General features: G+C 38.1%; 8 protein-coding genes across 8 annotated transcripts; 3 read left to right on the top strand and 5 right to left on the bottom strand.

Moving 5' to 3' along the window:
- Positions 1-137: 137 nt before the first annotated feature.
- CBG26582 lies at positions 138-1,071 on the top strand (the record flags this gene model as incomplete). Its single annotated transcript, XM_045237383.1, has 2 exons — positions 138-222; positions 953-1,071. 2 exons carry the CDS (start codon positions 138-140, stop codon positions 1,069-1,071), a joined length of 204 nt encoding a protein of 67 aa, XP_045099233.1.
- A 2,477-nt stretch (positions 1,072-3,548) lies between these two features.
- Positions 3,549-6,625, top strand: Cbr-ptr-2 (the record flags this gene model as incomplete). The annotated part of the gene is made up of 6 exons (XM_045237374.1): positions 3,549-3,919; positions 3,964-4,025; positions 4,073-4,169; positions 4,219-4,841; positions 4,888-6,413; positions 6,458-6,625. 6 exons carry the CDS (start codon positions 3,549-3,551, stop codon positions 6,623-6,625), a joined length of 2,847 nt encoding a protein of 948 aa, XP_045094727.1.
- A 276-nt stretch (positions 6,626-6,901) lies between these two features.
- On the bottom strand, positions 6,902-7,660 carry Cbr-rpl-13 (the record flags this gene model as incomplete). The annotated part of the gene is made up of 4 exons (XM_002646251.1): positions 6,902-7,105; positions 7,151-7,237; positions 7,284-7,449; positions 7,494-7,660. 4 exons carry the CDS (start codon positions 7,658-7,660, stop codon positions 6,902-6,904), a joined length of 624 nt encoding a protein of 207 aa, XP_002646297.1.
- Positions 7,661-8,522: 862 nt separating this feature from the next.
- CBG12002 lies at positions 8,523-9,211 on the bottom strand (the record flags this gene model as incomplete). The annotated part of the gene is made up of 4 exons (XM_002646250.1): positions 8,523-8,620; positions 8,664-8,911; positions 8,973-9,119; positions 9,162-9,211. The coding sequence occupies 4 exons, from the start codon at positions 9,209-9,211 to the stop codon at positions 8,523-8,525; spliced, it is 543 nt and encodes a 180-aa protein (XP_002646296.1).
- A 2,258-nt stretch (positions 9,212-11,469) lies between these two features.
- Positions 11,470-12,703, bottom strand: CBG12001 (the record flags this gene model as incomplete). The annotated part of the gene is made up of 4 exons (XM_045237362.1): positions 11,470-11,722; positions 11,773-12,321; positions 12,492-12,606; positions 12,655-12,703. The coding sequence occupies 4 exons, from the start codon at positions 12,701-12,703 to the stop codon at positions 11,470-11,472; spliced, it is 966 nt and encodes a 321-aa protein (XP_045094726.1).
- A 515-nt stretch (positions 12,704-13,218) lies between these two features.
- Positions 13,219-15,510, top strand: Cbr-ric-19 (the record flags this gene model as incomplete). Its single annotated transcript, XM_002646248.1, has 8 exons — positions 13,219-13,250; positions 13,492-13,606; positions 13,654-13,777; positions 13,830-13,983; positions 14,032-14,269; positions 14,767-14,925; positions 14,980-15,408; positions 15,454-15,510. 8 exons carry the CDS (start codon positions 13,219-13,221, stop codon positions 15,508-15,510), a joined length of 1,308 nt encoding a protein of 435 aa, XP_002646294.1.
- A 472-nt stretch (positions 15,511-15,982) lies between these two features.
- Positions 15,983-18,485, bottom strand: CBG11998 (the record flags this gene model as incomplete). The annotated part of the gene is made up of 8 exons (XM_002646247.1): positions 15,983-16,083; positions 16,128-16,206; positions 17,038-17,192; positions 17,237-17,407; positions 17,452-18,060; positions 18,102-18,223; positions 18,270-18,355; positions 18,420-18,485. 8 exons carry the CDS (start codon positions 18,483-18,485, stop codon positions 15,983-15,985), a joined length of 1,389 nt encoding a protein of 462 aa, XP_002646293.1.
- Positions 18,486-19,418: 933 nt separating this feature from the next.
- Cbr-asic-1 lies at positions 19,419-22,726 on the bottom strand (the record flags this gene model as incomplete). Its single annotated transcript, XM_045237348.1, has 15 exons — positions 19,419-19,565; positions 19,613-19,874; positions 19,922-20,000; positions 20,046-20,256; positions 20,302-20,462; positions 20,631-20,728; positions 20,773-20,930; positions 20,978-21,084; positions 21,120-21,414; positions 21,462-21,584; positions 21,631-21,876; positions 21,926-22,096; positions 22,155-22,310; positions 22,369-22,492; positions 22,536-22,726. 15 exons carry the CDS (start codon positions 22,724-22,726, stop codon positions 19,419-19,421), a joined length of 2,529 nt encoding a protein of 842 aa, XP_045094725.1.
- Positions 22,727-23,077: the final 351 nt, after the last annotated feature.

Below are 23,077 nucleotides of genomic sequence, written 5' to 3'. Positions count from 1 at the left end.
ACTCTAGAGGATCCCCCAAAGTTTTTGAAGTTTCTGAAAACGTCCCTCATTTTTTGATTGTAGATGCTGAGCATATTGGCAGATGTGCTCTCCCATCTTCCAAGAATAGAGACAGTATGCCTGGTATTCTGGCGGCTATGTGGACAGTTGCGCTCCGAAATGTGACAGACCAATTCAATATTGCTTCGACCGGAAAGTTTATGGAAAGTGCCAATTATCTGGGTGCAAAAGATTGTCAATGGTCAAATGCGCGTAGTCCCAAGAACATATGTTTCCAGCAGTTTGTCATCGAATGCCACCGATGTGTGTAGAATCCTCAGCTGTTTTTTCAATTTAAAAAAAAACAAAAAAAAATGAAAAGAAATTTTGAAAAATCTTCGATGAACCCATGAGCATATTTGTGAGTTTCTTCAAAAATTATATTCTGTTTTTATTCTGGAAAATGCCTATTCATAACGAGAAACTCCCGAAAAACATGTTTAGATTGCGTAAATTTTATTCCAGAGCCAGTTATAGCAGCTTAAAATAAAACAAAAAAAATTTTGCAAAATTTTTGGGATCGGAAGAAGCGAACCTACAACCTTCCTCCTCTGAACTCCTCCACTTTACCACACTGTTGATTGAAATCTATTGTTTTAAAAGAAATACACTATTCCGTGAAAAAAATTTCACGAGAAATTGCTTAATCATAGGGAAACTTTTCTAGGTCATAACTCAGCTCACGTGAGCATTTCGCTGATTTTTTAAACAGATTTGGAATCCTCACAAGCTCTTCTATCTGCTTCCAAAAATTCAAAAAAAGTTAAACCTGCTCCCTCAAGTAACTCCCTTGTAAATTATTCCGTGTGTTTTCAAGTACCCACGAATTCAAAAAAACACGACCTTGATCCCATGACATGCTCCACTAACCTCCCCCCCCCCCCGCCTTATTTCGAAAGTCTTGTGGATCCAGAGATCCAAAGACAATCAGTCTCAACTTCAACATCCACAACAACAACCTCCTCCTCTCTTCTCCTCTTGCCTTTCCTTCTGTATCTCGAAGGATGTGTCGGCGTCGACCAGTCTTGGTAATCCGAACCATATCTACGTATCCTGAAAACATGATTCAGTTTGGGAAGACGTCACTACACAGGGATCCCCTCTATGGAGCTTCTTCTGCCCCGCCTCCTCCTACTTCTGGATCACGACCGGTAAACCTAAGCGTCTCTAATTCTCGTCTCATTAATTACTTGGTCGAGGTCGAGTGCCACGTCTCGCGATTTCGCCAAGTCGATTGAGGATTGATGAGGAGTCCTACGTTCGAACAACCGCTTGTAGTGTAGCTCCAGGCCCCATTCAGGCCAAACACTTGGCAGGTACGCTACTTTTTCTACTCTTATTGGCTCCTGAGAAGCTGGCATCATGTAGAAAATGGTATTTAACTAACTGCCCCCGCACACTCACAACCAATAGAAATAAGAAATTCATGAATCCTCAAGATTTTAGGATTTTAGAAAGATTTTCTTAAACATTCCTCCTCCTTTTTAAATAGGTCTTATTTAGAATCTTCAGAACCTTCAGAATCTTCAGAATCTCTAGAATCTCTAGAATCTTCCTTCCTTTTTTAAGTAGGTTTTAGATTTATAAGATTTCTGAAGAAGTCACTGAAGAAGTGTTGACATTTTCTGGTTTTCTTACACTTTCATCGAACCCCATCGGCTATGGCTGACTGAGATCCCAAGTGGATCTCAGTGAGTCGATGGTTTAGCTGGTTCGATAGTGTACTGAAGATTGGAACTTGTCTTCTGAATTCTTCTGGAATCTTCTGAATATTTTAAATCTTGAGAATCTCCCTTTCCTTTTTAAATAAGTCAACCAGCAAATATTTCTGTTAATTGTAACATTTTTTCAGGACTTCCGTTTTTACAGAACTGAAACTTTCACCAACGATGCTCTAGCTTCATTTGAATTTTCATACCTTTCTGTTTCTTATTAATTTTCTTTTGGTTTTTTTTAATTGTTTATTGTTCGGAATTTTTCGTTTGATTGTAGCTGTTCATGTTAAAGATTTTCAATGGCTTCAACTTGAAAGTTAAAATTTCAGATATTCATTTAAAAAAAGTTCGAAAATTTGAAAATAAAAATACATTGAAATTTTGGGGACCCCGAAAATCGGAAGTTCTGAAATTAGAAATTCAAGTTTCAGATATAGTAGGCGGAAAAAAGAGTTTGAGCCCCCGGCAAGGGACGTAAACCGAATTCATGGAGATATGATTAGTGATAACTCTCAATCTATAAATCTGGAAACCAAATCCTGCAAACCCAGACCAAAAACTTAGATGTAGGTTCTATGCTGTTTGAAGAAGTGAAGCAATTAAAATATTGGAAATTTATTTCTCAAAAAGTTTTTAATAGACGTTGCCAGACATCTCATCCGTCTGAAACGGACCGGAATTTCAATGATGTGTGAAATGGAACGTACAAAAATCCATTGCGAGTATTTTAATTCCTCACTTCTTTCCCTCTTTCTGTTCCTCTTCATCTGTCTGCTTTCATCTCATTTCTGATGACACAACCGCAGGATATTCTAAGAAAAGAAGACCGGTCTTCTTCTCCGAATGACGCGGCGGATGACGCGGCGGATGACGCTCTCGCGGACGACGGACACCGTTTTCACTGTGGAAACCAATCGACTTTGATTTCTTTTTTCACATTGTTTTGATCTGTCTATTTGATCTACCTGTGGTTTTTTTGTGATGTTGATGATAATGCTAAATAGGGACAAGCCGCCAGACCGCCAAGCATCTGTTTCCATCGAATTCGCTTCTAATTTGTTTCTTTGATGTATATTTTTTTGTTTCAAACCATTTTTTTCGTTTGAGATAAATGAAAATAAATACCTTTGCCAATTTCTTTCAAATTTTTCCTGAAATTGATGTTCGAAGTTCCCAAATAGTAGAAAAATATCCCAGAAGTTTGAAACTCTATGTGCTCAAAGATAAAACCAATTTTTTTGAATATTTTCTTCTTTCTTCTTTCTCTTTTCTTCAACTTTCTCAGGAAAATTACAGTAAGCACCCTAATAGAAGGCCACCGTATAAGTGCACTTTGAGCTCTATTATCTCATTTTTTATAAGAGATATTAAACATGGGTCAACTAATAAAACGTTGACAATACTTTGTCAAACATTTTATCAATTGACCGATTTTTGACATCTTTCACAGGAATTGAGATAATTGAACTCAACGTGCAAGTGTGAGGTATCCTTCTATTAGGGTATTCACGGTATCTACTACTGTAGTTTTCGAATATTCTGGTGTGTACCGGATTTCACCAATTTTAATAATATTTTTAACTAGATTATTCTGATCTAGACTAGCAAACTAACTTTTTTGATGATAGATCAAAAGTAGATCATGTTATTTGAAATTCTTTTCACTGCGCTAAACCAAATCTTGGATCACTTTTTCTTCTTATTCGATGAATATTTTCAATCTTTCCAACAGTTGCGTATTCAAGAATCGTTTTCAATGTCTCTGTATTTTTATTCATCCTCTATCTTTTCAGAATGGCATGGGACTGTGTGGAGCGGCGTGCGGCGTCGCTGTTCCGACAGCTCGGATTTTTCGTTTGTGATCATCCACTTCCGTTTATCGTATTTCCTCTTTTGTTCACAACTGCAATGGGAGTCGGTCTTCTTCATCTGAATCCATTATCTGATGCGGTTTATCTATTCACACCTATCGGAGCACAAAGTAAAATGGAGCGAATGTCGATTCATGAGAAATGGCCACTTACTGATAACAATTACATTCCGGGACGAGCTGTAACACAGAGTCGAGAAATTCAAGTGACAGCTCTTGCGAGAAACGATTCAAACATATTGGATACAAAGTTTGCGAATGCGGTTTATCAACTGGACAAGTACATTCAAACTAGGTGAATCAATTTAAAATTTTAAAGTTTTCAAAGAAAAGTTCCAGAGTTCGTGTGCTTCACAATGGTCACTATTATAGTTATAAAAACCTGTGTTTGCAATACAAAAGTAAGCATTTGTTGGAGTTTGGATTTCCAAAAAAACCTTTTTTCCAGATGGCGGATGCCCTTCTAACAAACATGTCCATATTCTTTCTGATTTGTACAATCATGGATTCAATATCACTTACCCGTATTTCCGCTTTGGATCCGAGTAAGCATCAATATTAATTTTTCTGTAATATAGTTCTGAATTCTTACAGGGGCGGCTATATTGGAAGCAGTTTAGGAGGAGTGACAGTGATGAAAGGAGAGAATGAAACGGATATTCTTGCCTCTGCTAAAGCGTGGTTCATGATTTATCATTTGAAATTTCATCCAGAAGAAATGAGTTATATATCTGGAGAATGGGAGCTTGAATTGGGAAGAATGCTGAAAGACTATCCAGAGGATCCGTATATTTCCATCACCTACTTCCATTCACAAACACTAGCAGATGAGCTGAAACGAAACGCTGATACTTTGGTTCCCCGTTTCGTTATATCTTTCACTTTGCTTGTCGTTTTTTCAACCCTCTGTTCGTTATGCTTCATCGATGGATCGTTTTCGATTGACTGGGTCCTTTCCAAACCAATTTTATCTATTCTTGGAGTTGTGAATGCCGGAATTGCTATCCTAACTGGAATCGGATGTCTTTCACTCATTGGAATGCCCTACAACGATATTGTCGGAGTCATGCCATTCCTCGTCGTTGCCGTAGGAACGGACAACATGTTTCTGATGGTTGCTGCTGTTCGACGAACATCAAGAACCCATACAGTGCATGAGCGGATGGGAGAATGTATGGCAGACGCTGCCGTTTCTATTCTGATCACTTCCAGCACAGGTAAACGTTGAGAAGAAATTCAATTAGGAATAAGTTGATATTTCAGATGTTTTGTCGTTTGGTGTTGGTACAATTACTACAATTCCAGCCGTTCAAATTTTCTGTGTCTACACCGGAGTCGCTATTTTCTTTGCCTTCCTTTATCAGATCACTTTCTTCGCTGCTTGCTTGGCACTTGCTATGAAGCATGAAGCAGCTGGACGTAACTCCATGTTCTTTGTAGAATCTGTTCCGGCCGAGAAGAGAAAATCACTGAGCACGTTCCAACGAATTTTCAACATGGGAAGCGTCCCTGATCATTCATCGTCCAACGATGTGAAACAACCATTAACCTCGCGATTCTTCGGAGAATGGTACGCTCCTGTCCTCATGAATCCATTTGTTCGTGGAATCGCAATGGTGTGGTTTGTGATCTACCTACTAGGTGCGAGTTACGGATGTTCTCGAATCAAAGAAGGGTTGGAACCTGTTAACTTGCTCGTCGAAGACTCTTATGCTATTCCACATTATCGGCTTTTGGAGAAATACTTCTGGAAATATGGACAACAAGTGCAAATCGTGATCAATAACGCTCCAGATCTTAGAAATCACACATCAAGGGATCGAGTTCATGCGATGGTTCTTGATTTTGCCACTAGCAAACATGCCATTGGAATGGAATCGGTTCAATTTTGGCTTTTCGAAATGGAACGATACTACCAAAAGGAATTGCAAGTTCAAATAATCGACTCTTCCTTTTATGGACTTCTTCAACATTTCCTTGCTTCAAAGACTAACAATCCACTGGCAGAAGATATTTACTGGGGACCGATGCCAGACGATGATAATGGTACAATGGTGCAGAGCTTCCGATTCATAGTTGGTATGAAGGATTTAGTAACGACGATGGATCAGACGGACGCTACAATGTCTTTTAGGGATGTCGCCGCTCGGTGGCCCGAATTCAATGTAACGACATTCATGCCGATTTGGATGTTCACCGACCAATACATTATCATCATCCCTAACACTGTTCAGAACATTATCATTGCTCTTCTCGTTATGATCGTCATCGCTGTGCTCTTCATTCCCCAGCCAATGTGCTCTCTGTGGGTTGCACTAGCATGCGCATCTATTGACTTCGGAGTTATTGGATATATGACTCTGTGGGGTGTCAACCTGGATGCGATTTCAATGATTACAATTATCATGTCGATCGGATTCTCGGTCGACTATTCTGCACATATTGCGTACGGCTACGTAGTTTCCACCAGAGACACCGCCACAGGCAGGGTGCAGGAGGCATTATCCGCACTTGGATGGCCACTTTTCCAGGGAGCAATGTCAACAATTATTGCAGTTTCTGTTCTTGCTGACATTCCCGCATACATGATTGTAACATTTTTCAAAACGGTAATTTATCTTTTGAAAGTCTCCCGTCATATTGGTTTTTTTCAGGTGGTCCTATCAATTTCACTTGGCCTTCTTCACGGATTAGTCTTCCTACCAGTCTTGCTATCAATTTTCGTTCGTGGTTGTTGCATCATTCCAAGCTCACCCCATAACCATCATAGTGCTCAGAAAGTTGAAAAGGTTCAACAGTTCTCAAAAATGTTTTAATGTCAACTTTCTTTCAGCAAATGAAAATTGCTGCAATCACATCAAGCCCACTTCACCTACAAACGGTTGCACCTATCAGGGCATCTTCACCTATTAGCTTTCCTCATAGATTCGAATACACAGATGACTCGCCAACAGTTCATAACAGGTCAAAATCGTCGATGAAATCGGAACATCTAGACTAGCAGTCAATTATTTGTATGACTAACTTATTTAATACGTGTATTGTAGGTTATTATGAATATCCTACGCTGTTTGTGAATATATGTGAATGAACTTCTGCAGCCTTCTCAAGTCTTGCCTTTTTAGCCGAAGTTCAATCTTCGCCATTTTTTCTAATCGTGTTCAGGGTCTAGCTGTTTCGTAACCAAATAAACAGTTTGTATATTCCGTTTTTTTTCCTGAGTAACCAACGGCTAACTTTCATAACAAATTTATGAACAGCGGAAAACAACAACAATTTACTTATTCTCCTCAGCGGCATCTCTGGCTCTCTTCTCACGCTTTCCACGGTATTTCTTGTCAGCTCGCTCCTTGCGGAGAAGTCTGAAGATCTCGACCTTGCGTTCGGCTTCAGTAACTTGGCGTGGCTCTTCGAAGGTGATGGTGTGGGAGAGTGGAAGGATATCTCCGCGGAGTTGAGCGGCGACCTTGAGTTCTTCAGCCTGAATTATAGAAGATGAAAAAAATGTCAAAATTTTGTGCCTTACGGAGCTGTCTCCCTTCTTTGGCGCGCTGAGCTTCTTCGGGAAGAGGATGAGCTTAGCCTTGTACTCCTTGAGACGATCAGCATTAGCCTAGAAAAATTAAATTGATTTATTCCCTATGTAGTTGGTATCGAACCTTAAGTCCCTCGGCGGTCTTGTTGGTTCTTCTGACATCAACAGCGATTCCGATGGTGCGGGCCTCAACTTGAGAGATACCGGCAGCCTTCAACTCTTGGAGGGAGAATCCGCGTCCAAGGCGAGTCTTGGTGTTGTATCTCTTGTTTGGGCAACGAACAACAGATCTTTAAAAGCCAGGTTATTTTTTAAATTACAAGAAGCAACAAACCTGAGAAGTCCAGCAACTGGGCGTGGAGCGATCTCGACAGCCTTTGCTTGACGGTTCTGTCTTCTGCGAAGCTTGCGGGCTGGTTGGTTGAACCAGGTCTTAATACGCTTATGCCAGTGCTTGCGGAAATGGGCATTGCCCAACATTTGGTTTCCACGTGGAGCCATTGTACCCTGAAATCAGTTAAGTGTAAGCTACTTCAGAAACCAAAAAAAACGGAAACAGATCAGAGGAACATTAATTGAGAAATTCTGGACAGATTTTTTGCAAGAACAGTTTCAAAAACGAGAGTAAACGCTTCAGTAACGCCATAATAACCCCCGAAAGTTACATTTTCAGGCGAAAATTCGGTTAATATTCAAATTTTTACATATTTTATTTCAAAAAGCAAGAAAAATGGGCATTTTATCAAAAAAAGAAGAAAAACTCGAAAAATTTAGCGCCCCTGCGTTTCCCTAGCGTTGACAGCGTTGAATACTCAGTCAAGCATTTGGCTGCGCTATTTATCGCGGCGAGACCCGTGGGCTGTTACCTCTGTGTCGATTTACGTCGGTACTGGGGGATCCATGATTTGTTTTTTTAAACACATGAAACTCATTTTTCACATACATGATAGGTTTAAAAAAAAACAATTTTATGTCGTGATTAACCTCATTAGATTCGGAATAACAGCGTCTGGGATATTCATAGTAGATTTTTTTTTCTATTTTCGGAACCAGTAAAAGTTTTAATATTGAGTTTTGAATAACCTCAATAAAGATGCAGTTATAAAATTTTGGATGATCGTTACTCATTGAGTATTTTTCGTTTCTGGATTAATTACTGTGCAAAGTTCATGGAAAATCTGTTTGAGTTTGTCGATTATTCCCGATGAATAAAAATTATCGAATGAACCTGTAAACATAGATACAGTTTATTACACATTTTCAAGTTTACAGATTGAGATTTAAGAATATAATTTTTAAAAATCAGACAACATAGACTATAGATTTGTAATGAGTTGTTCATTTGGTCTGAGAGATCAAGAATTCACTTTCCGTGGGCTTTATCATAGGTGTCCTTGTTTTTGTATGCTCCGACATATCCAGTGTTTTCGGCGGTGTCGTCACGGCCAGATTTGCCCTTTCCTGCAATAAACCCAATTTCTAGAGATTTTTATTTTGCTACTACCTTTTCCTTCAGCGTCGAATCGCTCTTTGTGGGCTCCAGTATATTTCGTATGGTCTGTAAGACGACTGTAAACACCTCCTGCGTTTGTCTTCGCTGCTCCTCCAACACTCGGAGCCTCTAATTTCGCAAGCTTCTCGGTGATAGCATCTAATTCGTCTTGGATAGATTTCTGGCTCTTTTTTGCGCGATCCTCGGCAACAAAGGCCAGAACTTTCTTGGTTTCATCGAATGTCGCCTTCTTCTTCGGTCTGAAAGTATTTCATAACCTTTGTCTAAAATCGGTGTTTGGATTGTTGAGAACTTATTTACCCAGTGACTTTACTGAAAGCAATTCCAGTCATGGTTCCGGTGATGGTCTTGTTGTCAAGAACACCTGCATCTTTTAGCCACTTATCGAAGTTCTTTCCAGTCATTTCGGTAGCAGTGGCAGCTCCAAACTTGGTGAAGGCATCCCATCTACAACAATTACATTATACACAGAAACGGTAGTTTTCTCACTTCTTCTTCACATCAACATTATCCCAGTTGAACTCAGCGTTAGCAGCCATTGCTTTCTAGAAAAAGAAAAAGGTGTGGGTATTTAGAAAAAGGAGAATAACGAGCGGAAAAAGAATAGGACCGGATGGAAACCATGGAAACATGAAAATATTCAAAGAAAGAGTGAGAGTAGAATAAGAGACGAGCAAAAATCAGAAATAGGCGGTGCGCATTGAGTCCTCGTGATCAATCTCATGAGGATTATTGCTGAGAATGCTTTTTTGTTTAGAAGGAAATGAGGTTGGTCAGATTTGAATTGGAAATGGGTGAGCTCAATATGTGTCGGAAAAAATGGACCAAAAGTTGAGAGTGGAGTGAAGGCACAATGGAGGAAAAGCCAAGATTATTATCTATTCATTCTTCGCGCAGCCAGTAGCCTTGTTCCCTAATTGCGCCGCCCGAGAAGCGTAACGAGCCCAACGACTTGGACGGTGATGAGTGGAACGAAGAGAGAATCAGGAAAGATTTTGAAAGTCGAGAGATAGGGCAAATGCGTTCAATGAATGAGGAAAAACTTCTTTACGGCTTTCGTTGCTTTCTTTCTTCAATTTCGGTGTCCATCTCTCGTTCTCTCCCACTGATAAATCATCAGTGGTGGGCATGCTCTCTGAGTTTAAATACAAAAAAGTAGTGCAAAGGGGAATACATATTGCGAAACACCAAATTGGAAGACTTCCATCAATTGCGAAATGGAGTGGTACAGCGAGGATTCATGAATTCGTTATGGGCGTTTCGGAGATTTTATTAATAAAAAAACGAATGAGTATTAGAGTCTGAAGGCTACCAAGTGTAAAGTTGTTGGAACAAAGGTTCACCTGAAGACGGACAAGGTGCGGATCTAATTTTACAAGCGCTAAATTAGGCAATTATTTTCAAATTATACGATTCGGGAAATCCTTTTGTTTCGGGTGATACGAGTTAGATTAGAAAACGGAGAAGAAAAGGCTGAATGCATTGTCGTCGGGAATAGAACAATCCATGCTTTTCTACATTAGTTTTTGCGGAACTTCTAAAATTCTGTGAATTTGGTGTGGTGACATCGTATCGAAGTAAGCTGATTGAACATTAAATTATTGAAAAAGAAGGAATACGTTATTTTGGAAAATGGGTTTATGATACACCCAGTCATGAGTAGAAACATGTAACACCAAGATGGGAAGAGAAAATTCAAATCTCAAAAGAGGCGCGTTTTTCCTCTCGCTCCCCTACCACTCTTCTCTGAAGAATGTGTGCATGTGTCGAAGAGTGCGCAGGAGGAGGATAGTAAAACAAGACAACAAACATCGGTTCAAATTTGAAAATAAAATAACCGACAGAGGTGACAGGAAGGAAAAATATGGGGATAGGGTCTCTTCCTATTCGCCACAAAAACAACGACTACTGGGTTACGAAGCAGGAGAGAGAAAAAGAAGTGAATTAGAGTGCGACCAACTCGTCTACGTCTCCACGATCTCTATCCATAATTGACACCCTCCCTATTTTCGACGTCTTCTTCTTCTTCTTTCTCGCGAAAAAGGAAGAAGCAGCAGTCAACTCGAAACTTGATATCTTCATTGTGTGCTTGAGGGGAGAATAAAAGATTTGTACTATAGATGTATACAACTAGCGTTTTTACTGAACTCCGAATGCCTAAACGAGAATAAAGAGGGAAATATTATAGTTTTGGAAACCTTTTTCCAGATGAAGTAAAACACTTGCAAAATATTCGCCCAGGCAACAAAATTATTTTTTTTAATACAGGCGTTTTGTGACATGTTTGTCAACATGTGAACTTTGATAAGAAAAATACAAGACGAGAAAACGAGCAACAGGAACGGAACGAATTATTCAAAAACTAAACATGTCTTTGCATTGTAAAAAAAAAATCTAAATTTTTTGCCTGCCGATGCCGCATGTTTGCGTCTTTAAATAAAGATTACGGTAGAGGGCTCAAGTTTTGAAGGTGTTGAACATGCTTTTGCAAATGAAAATGATCAAACTCAAAATGAGAAAGTGCTATTTACTATGGTACAAGTAAATCGGAGCTGTGGAAGAGGGAAGCTCGTGGGCATGGCCAAAGATTCCCGTAACGAATACCACCATTACCTAAAATTTCCGGTCCTGTTGTCTATTAAATTTCGACAACTAAAAGAAAATTGCCGGACAACGGATGAAAATCGATTTGTTTTTTTTTCTTCACTTGGAAGAGAATGACTTTGCTGGTGTTGAAATCTGAGTTCAAGGATGGGAAGATTTATTAACGAATTAAAAACATAGAATTAATATAGAATTAATCAGAGTCCTCATGTTTCGTTTCCACTCCTCCAGCCAGTTCCTCTTCGGTGATCTCTCTTTCCTTCATCACAACGTATTCTCTAGTGGAAAATCCGAACTTTAGCATGTCCTTCTCTTTCAGCTCAATGTATCTTTGTGGTTCAATCTTTTGTTCGTTCAAGAATGTCCCGTTCCCACTACCCAAATCAATGATGTACGGCATGATTCTTCGAGCTTTAGTTCCGTCGTCTCGGGTGAATGGCATAGATCTGAAAAAAAAAGTTTGAAGTTTATTTGATTACAATATTTTGAAAATTACCTGAATTGTAAAACAGCGTGTTGCTTACTACAGCTTGGATGGTCGACAGGAATATCTGCGATTTTGTGATCTCTTCCAATGAGATACGCCGATTGACGATGTACATACAGCACTTGAAGCGCCTCGTCCCCTTTGAATGGGTATAACCGCCAGCGAGCATTCGGTTTTTTAGCCTCTGGTGGTTCATTATATTTGATGACAACTCCACGGAAGGTGTTGGTATCTTCTGTCAATGCTCCAGATGTTCCCATGTTCACTTTTTCCTTTTCTTTAAAAGGATCAACAGCTTCATCACTTTTTCCCCAAGGTTCTTCCCGCTTTATCTCCTTTTGCTCCAGACCGTATCGTTTTCCGTCGTTTCGAACCTGGTCTGGTTTTCTAAAATCCTCCCGCTGATTACGACGATCATCTCGGTTACGTTCTTCGCGATCATTTCGGGTTCTATGATCGCGGTGGCTATCGAAATCTCTTCGATCATCTCTTCTGTCATTTCTACGGTCTTGATTTTTTCTCTCTCTCCAATTATCTTGACGGTGTCTCGAAGACTCGCTGAAAACAACGAAATTATTTCAATTTTCAAGAGATTCTTTCAATAAAAAAGTTTGTTTTCCTCATCAATAATGAAACCTCGGAACTGATTTTATAAGTTGTTCCTTTATTTAGGGAGCTTTATCATCAGTTATATGTTGAGCTGGATAATAACTTTTGGATTATCTCACCTATCACTGAATACTTCTTCCTTTATTTCTTTCCCGTCCCGTGGACTTTCATCTCTCTTTCTATCTCGTCTCCATAAACGGTCATTGGAGCGAGAACGGGAACGTCTTCTTCTTTCTGGAAACGAATTTTCGACTTAAAAAATCTTCAAAGGACAATATTAACCTGGAGACCTATCTCGTTGCTTTCTATCTCGTGGACTGTGTCTTCCCATCGTTACCTGATAAAAAATAAGATAGAATTCGAAAGTTGGAATTCAAAACTTTCGAAAAACTATTGAAACGACACTCCGACATAACGCTAGCGCGCGATGTTTAGCGTAAATTTACACCCTTCTTTTGCGCGGTGGTTCAAAAACTACAGCCCATTAAAAGTGTTCTACAGTAAACCATGAGATGCTCCCACCCACTTATTTACACAACAAAAGGATAAATAGTCACTTAATGGAAAACAGCGTTGAGTAGAAAAAAGAACGGCTTCTCGGAAATTATTTTTGAGCTGGAGTAGTTGTCGCTGCACCCCCAATTATTCTTCCTTTCGCGGCTCGCTACCAGAAGAAATACCACGGAAGAGGCAGAGAGCAGGAAGAGGTCTCATCACACTTTGGAGACGCAGAGAGTCATGAGAAGCAGTCGATAAGAAGAGTGTGGCGTGCTCCTTCGGATACAACGTCGTCTGCGCCATTCCCGAATTTACGCTCTTTCGCAAGAAGAGTTTTTCACTTTTAACATGGCTGCACAATTTTATGAAAGAAACACCAGGTAAGTCATTTTTGAAGTGTTGCTTTGTGATTTAAATCAAAAACTTTTGGACATGAACAAATAAAGAATGTAGCTTATAATACAATTTTAGCTGTTGAAATTTATCTCCCTAAGTGTTTTCGATTGTATTTCATCTGCTATAATAACACATCAATAGAAATTAATGTTCTAGTTGAAAAAAAAACAAGGTTGTTGTGGTTGATATAGTGTGGATACAGTATCCATTGAAATGAGTTTTCAGCGGGATGAACGCTGATAGATTCATGGCTCGTTTGACCGATGAATCTACAGTTAATACAATGCAAAGACATTATTGGACAGCTCGCCAATTTATTAGGACGAAATTGGGGAAAAAGGTAGTTCCTTTTTTGGACCAATTGATTGATTTGTGTCTTGCATTCAGGAGGATGAGCATCTAGAAGCCAGTGACATTGAATTAGACACCTGTTTGAATCTGTACAGATCTGTTCATGGAACTTCCTTCCAACTTCTGAACAATGTGGATAACTACGCCAACTTTCTTCTTGGTTAGTTCTCGAATCAATCATTTTACTCTGAAGTCGACTACTGTAATTTCAGACGAAACTCTTGTTCAAAATGTGCTTGGAAAGTATCTGAAAGAAAAAGGAAAGATAGACAAAACCGAAGCAGTCGGTCGAATTCTGATAGCTGTTGGAAGATCATTGTTGTTCTCTAGTCATCGATTGAATGCTGCCAGAATTGGAGTTTCAACGTACGATCCAACATTTTTTGTTGTTTTTAAATACTCGGTTGTTTTCAGATTTTACAATAAGCTGAGTGTGTTTGTTGAAAGAGCAATTGGCGATTGCTCCCAAACAATAGAAGCAGTACAAATGTGCCGAACCGAGTACCGAGGAAGTCTTTTATGGATGAAGAAAACGAGTGAAGAGTTGGATCCTGAAGTTGATGGATCAATGGAAAAATTCAGAGAAGCCCAGGCAACTGTCAAAACGAATAAAGAAAGATTGGATAGGTTGAAGACGGATACTTTACAAAAGGTAGGGAATTACTAGATAATGGAGGGGTTTGGAAAATTGTACACATGTCATTTCAACTCAATTCTAGAAGGCTTGAACCATTCCAAAAATAGATGTTAGTTAACATCAGTTTTTTTGGTTTTCATAAAATCTTTGGTTCCACTGAATTTCTATGACAAATCTAGGTTTGAAAATAATGGTTTTTATACTTCATCTAATTTCAAATTATCGCGAAACAAGTGATAGAAGGCCCCTCTAACTTTTAACTTTGAGCCAATTTTTCTCGATTCTTGTCAAAGATATAAAACGTCGTCAATTGATAAATTGTTTATCATAATATCAAAAACATTTTATTAGTTTGCCACTTTTTGATATCTGTAACAGGAACCTAGATATATGAGCTCAAACTTGACAGTATGGAAACCCTTGTATTACAGGTTTCGCGGTACATAAAAATGTCCCTTTCCAGGTTTTACTTTACAAGAGGGTTTAATCGTTCGTGTGATGTCTAGTTTTAGGTTGATCTCCTCTCTGCCTCTCGCTCGAATCTGCTGTCTTATGTGCTGACCCACTACCAGAACGAGCTGTTTGAATACTACTCGAAGACGTCAAGAGCTTTCGAAACATTGGCTGAAAACATCAATTGTTATAATAACTACGACTTTGAGGTTTTGAGCGTAAGTTCTTGTCCTCAAAGGCACCTATTTGCGTTTTTTTTTTTAAATTTCCAGCATCTTGCAACCGGAACAAAACCTGAAAAAGAAAGAAGAGCAGAAAAAGAGAGACAGGAAACAACTAAATCGACTCAACCGACAAAAAACAACGAGGAAGAGCTGAAAAATTTGTTTTTCGGAAGAGATAGTCCAATCTTTGGAATGGATGAACAAGAAGAATCGAGGTCACAATGTGATAGTCCTCTTATTGAAGATGAGATGGACAGAGAACAAAAAGATTCTCGAAATGGAGATCTTCTGGATTTTGAATCAGCTGCTTCCATTGCATTTCCAGTTGGTCCACTCGCTGCACTTTTCGATTCATCTTCATTTGTTCCCCCAATTCTTCCTCCTCCGGGACCTTCAATCAAACAAGCATCAGATGACATTTTATCTCTTTTCGATGGAATTAAGACATCCAAAACGGCAGATTCTTCGTCAGCTTTGGTTTGTTGACAGCAAAACGACACCTTTTTCTATTTCTTTTTTCAGAATTGGCAGTCGTTGATCGACGATTTCGACAGACAAAACGAGGATAATTTGTTGTAAATTGTACAGTTTCGAAAATTTTCTAAATGTACTGATTATTTGGAATTTCTAATGAATCAATTTTTCTATCAAATTTCGATTTATGTTAGATCTTCTCTTTGTGCTGAACTGTTTCCCAAGAATCGTCTTGCTTCCCATGGCTTCTTTCTGAGAACCATTGATTCCTCTTCTTATTCATTCTTTTGGTTTCTTATCATTTCATTCTTCTGAGATGAAGCTCCTCTATTTCCTTCTTGCTGTATTATCTGTGTCCATCGCTGAAGCTCAACGTAGAACATTTCCGGTATCACTATTTATTGCATTATCAAAGAAAAATAAAACAATTTTCCAGAGACGCGACTCAGGACATGGGCTGATGGGCGGAAAGATTGGAATGGCTATCAAAAATCCAATCAAGGGGCCAGCAGCCAAGAACAAAGCAAAGGGTTAATTCATTGAAAAGTTTCAAATAAAGTTATCGAGTATTTAATTATTATTGGAGTAGATGATGTCGCATCAACTTTCCAGACGAATTTCGCGGAAGTTCTGATACAAAAACGACGTCACTGAGTTGTTTATAAGAAGCCAAGTGTTCTGAAAACGGATGATATATAATCCGGATTAAAAGGAAAGTTCACCTTTGACAATCTTCATAATCTCTTGTTTCAAGTCAGGATTACCAATGACTTTTGCTATTAACTTGTCAGGAATAGCACTCTGAAAGTTAAAAACTCTTCCTTAAAAAGGATTCAAGGGGAACTTCGACCGAAATTTTTTCTTGCATAAATATGTTCGAAAAGTTATGTATTTACTAAATGAACTTAAAATACTTGTTTAGTTTGCATCTGCATTTCCATTTAGTTCCCTGCAACCAACGGTAAAGACCTACTGTTAAATATAGAAACAAAGAAAAAATTGACAAAATTTTTAAACCTTTTTAGGTTTTCTAACTATTTTCAAAGATTCTTTCTCGATTTTAACGGTTTTTTTGTCTGAAATTTTTTGGAACGGTATTCGTGATGATTACTTCAGATTACTGTAGACTCTTCCTTTTGTATTTTGCAAACACAAAAAAGGAGAAAAAAAAAGTGATTTTGTTTGCAAAAAAATACAACATAGAAGGTGTTCTACAGTAATCTATATTAATCTTCGCGAACACCATCCTGTTAAATTTCAGAATTATCAAAAATAGCTGAAAAACCTTTAAAAAAATCTAAAAATTTTGCAAAAACCGAAGATGAACCCAATTTTCATTCTCTCGGAAATTTGTTTTAAGGAGGGATTCCAGGCCTTAAAACGAGCAGCAAAGCCCTATTTTAAGGTACCTAGATAGATAATGGAAAACTTTTTGGGAGCGAAGGGTCCACCCTTATACGATTTGATATTTTTTAAAAACTAGAAAATTTTCATAAAAACTACAAAAAATTAAATAAGAGATTACATAATCACGAAAACTACACAAGGGAACCCTTATGTGATTTTTTACTTACTGATATTTCGTCGCGCAGATGTTCAGTTTCAAGGCATGATTCTGAATTATTCACCTACCTGATACACAGCACAATCCACAACACCATCCACTTTCATAACCACTTCTTCAATTTCAATCGGATTAACTTGCCAGCCACGTACTTTCATCATTTCTTTCAGTCTTCCGATTATCATCAATTCGTTGAGTCTGTAGCTGAAACATCCAATATCTCCTGAAGAAAATTTTTGTGATTCAAAGAAAAACAAGAAATCTAACCAGTTTCCATGAATCCTTCCTCCACTGCAGTTTTGGATTTCACTAGTATTTCCCCTGTTTCCACTCTCAATTTCAGTTCTACAGAAGGATACGGTAGTCCAACACTCTTGCCATTTGTGATTCCTTTTCCAGTACTGCAAATGAGTACACCACATTCAGTGGATCCGTATACTGAATATTCAGATTACGATTGGTTTGATAAAAAGTAGACTCACATTGAATCAGGTTTTCTAAATGTGGAAATCGCTCAGCAATTTTTAAAAAGTGTTCCGGTGGACTGGCAGCAGCTCCCACAAAAATAGTCTTCAGAGATGACAAATCAAATGAAGAAACTAATGGATGATTAGCGAAAAAATTGAGAACGGGTGGAACAAGGAAAAGTACAGTAACCTTAAACTCCTGGCAGTTTGAAAGAAACTCATTGTCACTCCATCTCTCATTTATGACAACAGTGCATCCAGTATATAACATTGAGAGGATTGTAATAAGACCTCCAGCATGAAAAAATGGAAGAACTCCATAGCAGATATCCGATTCCACAGGGGAGAAGAACTTGGGACTTGCTTGAATTGCTTTGATTTGATCTATTTGAGAACACATAATTCTTTGACAATATTCAAAAAGCTTTGGAGGTCCTGTGGTTCCAGAACTAAAAAATACAATGACTCCAGCAGAATTTGATTCATCAATTTCTTCAGCAAAGTTTTCAAATAACAACTCAGAAATCGTATGAATCTCAAAATCCTCAAACTTCTCCAATTCCACGTCATCGCCGACTATAACAAAGTTTGAGCTACTTTCTCGAAGGTACTTTTCGATTTCATCTGAAAATATGAATCAAGTTTTAATAAAACCTTTGGCTTACATTTCTTATATGATGGATTGAGTGGGATTACTGTAATTCCCACTAGTTGTGATGCAATTATTATGGCTAATATGTCAGGCGAGTTCTGGCAAAAGATGGAAACACGAAAAAGGTTTGTGGATCTGAAAGTTGAGCCATTTTGATTGTTCTCATAATGTGATCACAAACCTTTTCTTCTGCCTTTCCAATATATTTTTCCATTTTTCCACAAGCTTCCGTAAATCATCAAATGGAATTTCATTGTCTCGCCAAATCTATAAAAAATATTACATACAAAAAATCATTCAACGCCATGGAGTTATATTAAAAATCACTTACCAATGCAGTTTTACTTCCAAACTTGGAAACTTCTTCCAGAAACTCTAGACCAAAGTTTCTTCCCATTTTGTTGTGTTGAAGAAATTGTACAAACTGGAAGAAGTGTCATCCTCCTACCTCAATTTCCTTCAATTTTCTAAATTGGCCTTCATTATTCTTTGTTTTCAGTGTATCTACAGTATCAATTTTCTTCAAAACATTGGAAGAATCTACAGTCACATACTGTAAAACTGTAATAAAACGCCACCTGTATGTAGTAAGATGCCCCCTCTAACACAACGCCATCCTTATACAGGTATTACTCTGGTCTAATTTCGATGCGCGTTGTGGCCGAAAATACGACGATGTGCGGAGCTTAAGTCCGGTGGTGAAATCCTTACAGGCGCATTTGAAGGAGCATGTATTTTCGTGAATATTTTCTGGCCTTTTTTCGATTTTTCGAAAAAAAATAAGAATAAAGTGTTTTCCTGATTTGGGTAGCGGAGAAATCTGAAAAATCCACACCATTTTCTTATGATGCTACCCTAATGATCCGGCAACAAAACAATTTTTGTTACCTTGCATCACCCAAAAAAAACCTCTCCAAAAAATAACGCCATAGATTTATATTACAGTTCTTACTGTATGTTAATAACTCATATGCAACACCTACACAAATAATAAAACTCATAAAAGTGAATCGAAATGATATATAAATCTCTTGCGCTATGTTTTTTACCGTTTCAGTGTTTTGACATGAATCGCCTAGTTGTATTTCTACTCGTTCTTTTCATGATGTTTGTTATGGCTTCATCAAAAGTACTGTACTGTGTTTTTTTATTCAAATAATTTAAAAATATTCAGATCATCATGGGCGGAGTCTTTGGATTCAAGATTTCCCCCGTCACAACCACTCCACCAAAGTCGTCTTGAATGTGTTGTTCTGTTCTTATTAAGAATTTCTTAATAAAAGTTATTTTCATAAGAAGAAAGTGTATTAACAGTGACAATATAACTTGTCTAGTTGTCAAGATTGAACCCGTCTTTGTTCAAATTATAATCAGTGGAACATCGGAGTGAAGAACTGAATGACTTCCTTGCCGGACGTCGTTTCGTTCGATTTGAACTTATTATTGAAATGAAAACTTCAAAGAAGAAACATGCCACCTGAAGAAACCGTATTTTTCAAGTCTATTAGTATTTCAAAAGCTCACTTCTCCAATAGTTATAACGCTGACTCCCATCCACAATCCAAGTTGACCACCAAAATCTGATAAAAGATTTGACCATCCATATGCTTCGGATTCCAATAGGGACTCATAGTTGAGTTGTTCGAAATAAACTTCAATCATCGATCCTTGCTCTCTTTTGTAATTCAAACAGTGATGAGCAGCCATTCCATGCGGACATCCGGACAAATCACCAGCAATCGCTGGCCATCTGGATGCAGAATATGACACTGAATAGACGTCTTGGCTGAAAAAGGCAGAGTTATCTATAGATTAAGTAGTTGATAAACATACTTGCATGGCTGCTTGCAAGAGCATCCTAACTTCTTTGAATCTCTCGTTGCCACATGCATTTCTTTTTTGATACATTCTCCTAAAAAAGTTTCAAAATTTTCAGATAACTTCTCTCAATTTAAACTTTTGTAAGGATCATCGACTGGACAGTTTTTTGACTCTCGATAAGGAGGAAATCTGGGATCTCCGCAGCCGCATGTTTGAGATAGATGCTTTTGGATACAACTTCTTTGACATCCTTCTGTGTTATATGCCTTTTGGGTATATATAAAGTCTTCTGTTTTTCCTTCTTTAACACAATCACCATATGGAGCTGGGAGCCTCACCATTGATTTCTGAAATGAAACATGGATCTATATGAATTGCAATAGAAAAAGTACCAATTTGATTCCGAAACTGCTCACAAAACCAGTTGGTGCAGAGAACCCGAGTGTATCCGGAAACGGTTGTTCGTCTGTAGCATGTACCGTTAATCTGACGCCTGCCGCTTCCGTTGTTGGTAGATATTCCGTCACATTCACGAACACTTCCAGTCGTAATCCTAAATCCGAGTTTTGAAATTAGATTTCATGAGTCATTTTGTTTGTTTTAACTTTGCATTAAGGCAAGTCAAGGACCACCAGAAAAACAAAATGACTAAAAACATTGATACGTTTTTTCCGCTCCCCTATTTTGCTGGTTCCTCATTATTATTGATCCCAGAACTCACCATAAGCAGGACCTGACCGTTCGTTTGTAATGTTTCCCAACTTTTGACCATAAGTGAAACATGCTCCATAGGTGGGATCCAGGTACTCAACGAAATCACTAAAATCAAACTTCATCATTTTCCACTCATAATAAAAACTTACTGTTTCACATTGCACTCTTTTCCGTTGAACGAACACTTCATTATGAAATCGGATTTGTTATACGAGATTTGCCATTTTTGAGATTCCGTCAATGCATCCACAGCAAAAATAATGTTCTCCATCGCTTTTGCTCTCAAAGCAATTCTATCTTTCACTCCCTGTAAAATAAATATCTAGAAAAAACAAATGAAAAGAGGAAACTCACTGTATAACCGTATGCTTTATCCCGTTCTTCTTTTTTCTTTACGATTGGAGATATTGTGGTTGAAGGCTGTATATCCCAAAACTTGACAACACGTTCATCTGGAATTTCTGAATGAATTAAAATAATTATCAATTCCTAATACCTAAACTTGTATCATTTTTCTGTGGAGGATCAATCCGAACACACATTTTGATGGGTGTTGCACATAGACATGATATATTTTGCTTCTTTGGTTTATCTGTGTATACACAATCCCCGAGCGTGTTGCATCTGAAGATAGAATTGAAAGAAATTCGAAAGAAATGCTCAATCTCCCACCTGCTGCACTTTCTCTCCTCCCATTCTGGCTCTCTGTAACACGGCCAAACTTGCTCATTCTTCTGATTATAAAAACAAAGACATGTATCATTTGAGTTTTGAAGATCTACATCTGGTACCTAGAATCGACTGAAAATAAAATGATATCAGAGTTCTAAAGACAAACCAAAGTAGACACGCATCCGTGCTGTTTTGTACAATTACAGTGAGAGTAAACCGCCAAAAGTCCTTCATATCTGCTCAAAAGACGCTCATGAACTTTTCTTTCTGGTGTTCTTCTTTTTCTTTTCTGATGAAGTTATTTTATAATGAAACTCCAACTCGAGATATTCTACCTTTCCATCATTTTTGATCTGAAAACAATTCCCATGATGGCAAATGCACTTCTTCCGTTCTTCTTCTATTCCTAATCCCTCTTCTTGTTCTTTGTTTTCTTCACATTTTCCATTCCAATCGCATTTTTGACACGAAGAAACTTTAAATTTCTGAGCAGAAGCACAATAACTGGGACCACCTGATTCAATAGAAATACAAAGTTTCGTTCCGTTTCCTCTCATCACAAGTGGCCACGCCATCTGTTTCTGAAAGCATGAAGGACTCCGAAAATTTTGGATGTTTTAGGGTATTTACTGTGGCTTCGTCCTCAATGCAGTTCTCTTCGAAACATTTGCAAGTTTTCATCTGGTTATGGTCTTCTGTCACGTGGCATATTCTATGGGTCCATTTCTTTCTGGGATGACAGTTCCAAAAGATTTCATCATTATCTTCATATGCTTCCGAGTCATCAAAGGTGACACATGTCTAAAATAGTGACAAGATAATTGGTCGTATGATCTATGTTTTAAGACAATCAACATACACATTCCAAATGCCCAAACTCATGAGCCATCAGCATTCCATGATCTTCTCTACACATTAAATCAACTGCAATCATTTTGGAACCCGAAGATCTTCTTTTCCGGATTGTATGAACGTTTCCATCACTTTTATCAATTGCCGATTCGAATGCTTCTAACTGAAAAATGGATGACGTGCCATATTTTATTTCAAATCTCGTTCTTTTTTCGACTCACTGCATTTCTGATTGCTCCGAGTTCTCGAGCTGCTGAGTTCTTGTATGGGTTCATATTGCAAATAGTTACTGCTGGAAATTTGATCTCTTCGAATTTGATCTCAACACCAACAATGATATCATTTCTGAATTTTAGTTTGAATTGAATGTTCAGCATAAAGAATATACCTGTTAAATCTCTCAACAATCAAATAAGCTTGGTGTCCAAAACAAGAAAGACAGAATAAAAAACAAAGTAACCACATATATCTCCTCCATCCAGTTGACACATACGCTCTTGGGATTCCATGAGCACTTGTGTGCTCAGCGAAATCCACGACATCAAGTTCGATGGCCCGTTTCAGACTTTTTTTGCCCATGTTTTAACCTAAAAACAAATGTATTGAGAGAGAATAAATAAGGGGACAAAGTTTTCAAGAATATAGACAAGAAATGTATCAAAATGAGGCAATTGGCATAGAATAGGACCAACTGCACTTGTCCTCCGGAAACGAGCAATCGGTTTACCTTGTCTCTTTTGGCAACGGGGCTCAATGAGCAATTCTTGATGGGAAAATAAGCTGTCCAAAGTTGGGGTCTGACAATGAGAAATGAAAGAAAACGGGATACTGTAACTTTGGAAATATGGAATGTAGGGAACAGGGATGTCCGGAATGACTTTTTCGAAAAACAGAATCCAGAATAAAATTAATTTCTCATTATTCGGAAAA

This window comes from Caenorhabditis briggsae (assembly GCF_000004555.2).
Source record: "Caenorhabditis briggsae complete genome, chrI, whole genome shotgun sequence".
NCBI lineage: Eukaryota > Metazoa > Nematoda > Chromadorea > Rhabditida > Rhabditidae > Caenorhabditis > Caenorhabditis briggsae.
The sequence above is the reverse complement of the archived record's forward strand: the minus strand, read 5'-3'. Positions and strand labels throughout refer to the sequence as shown.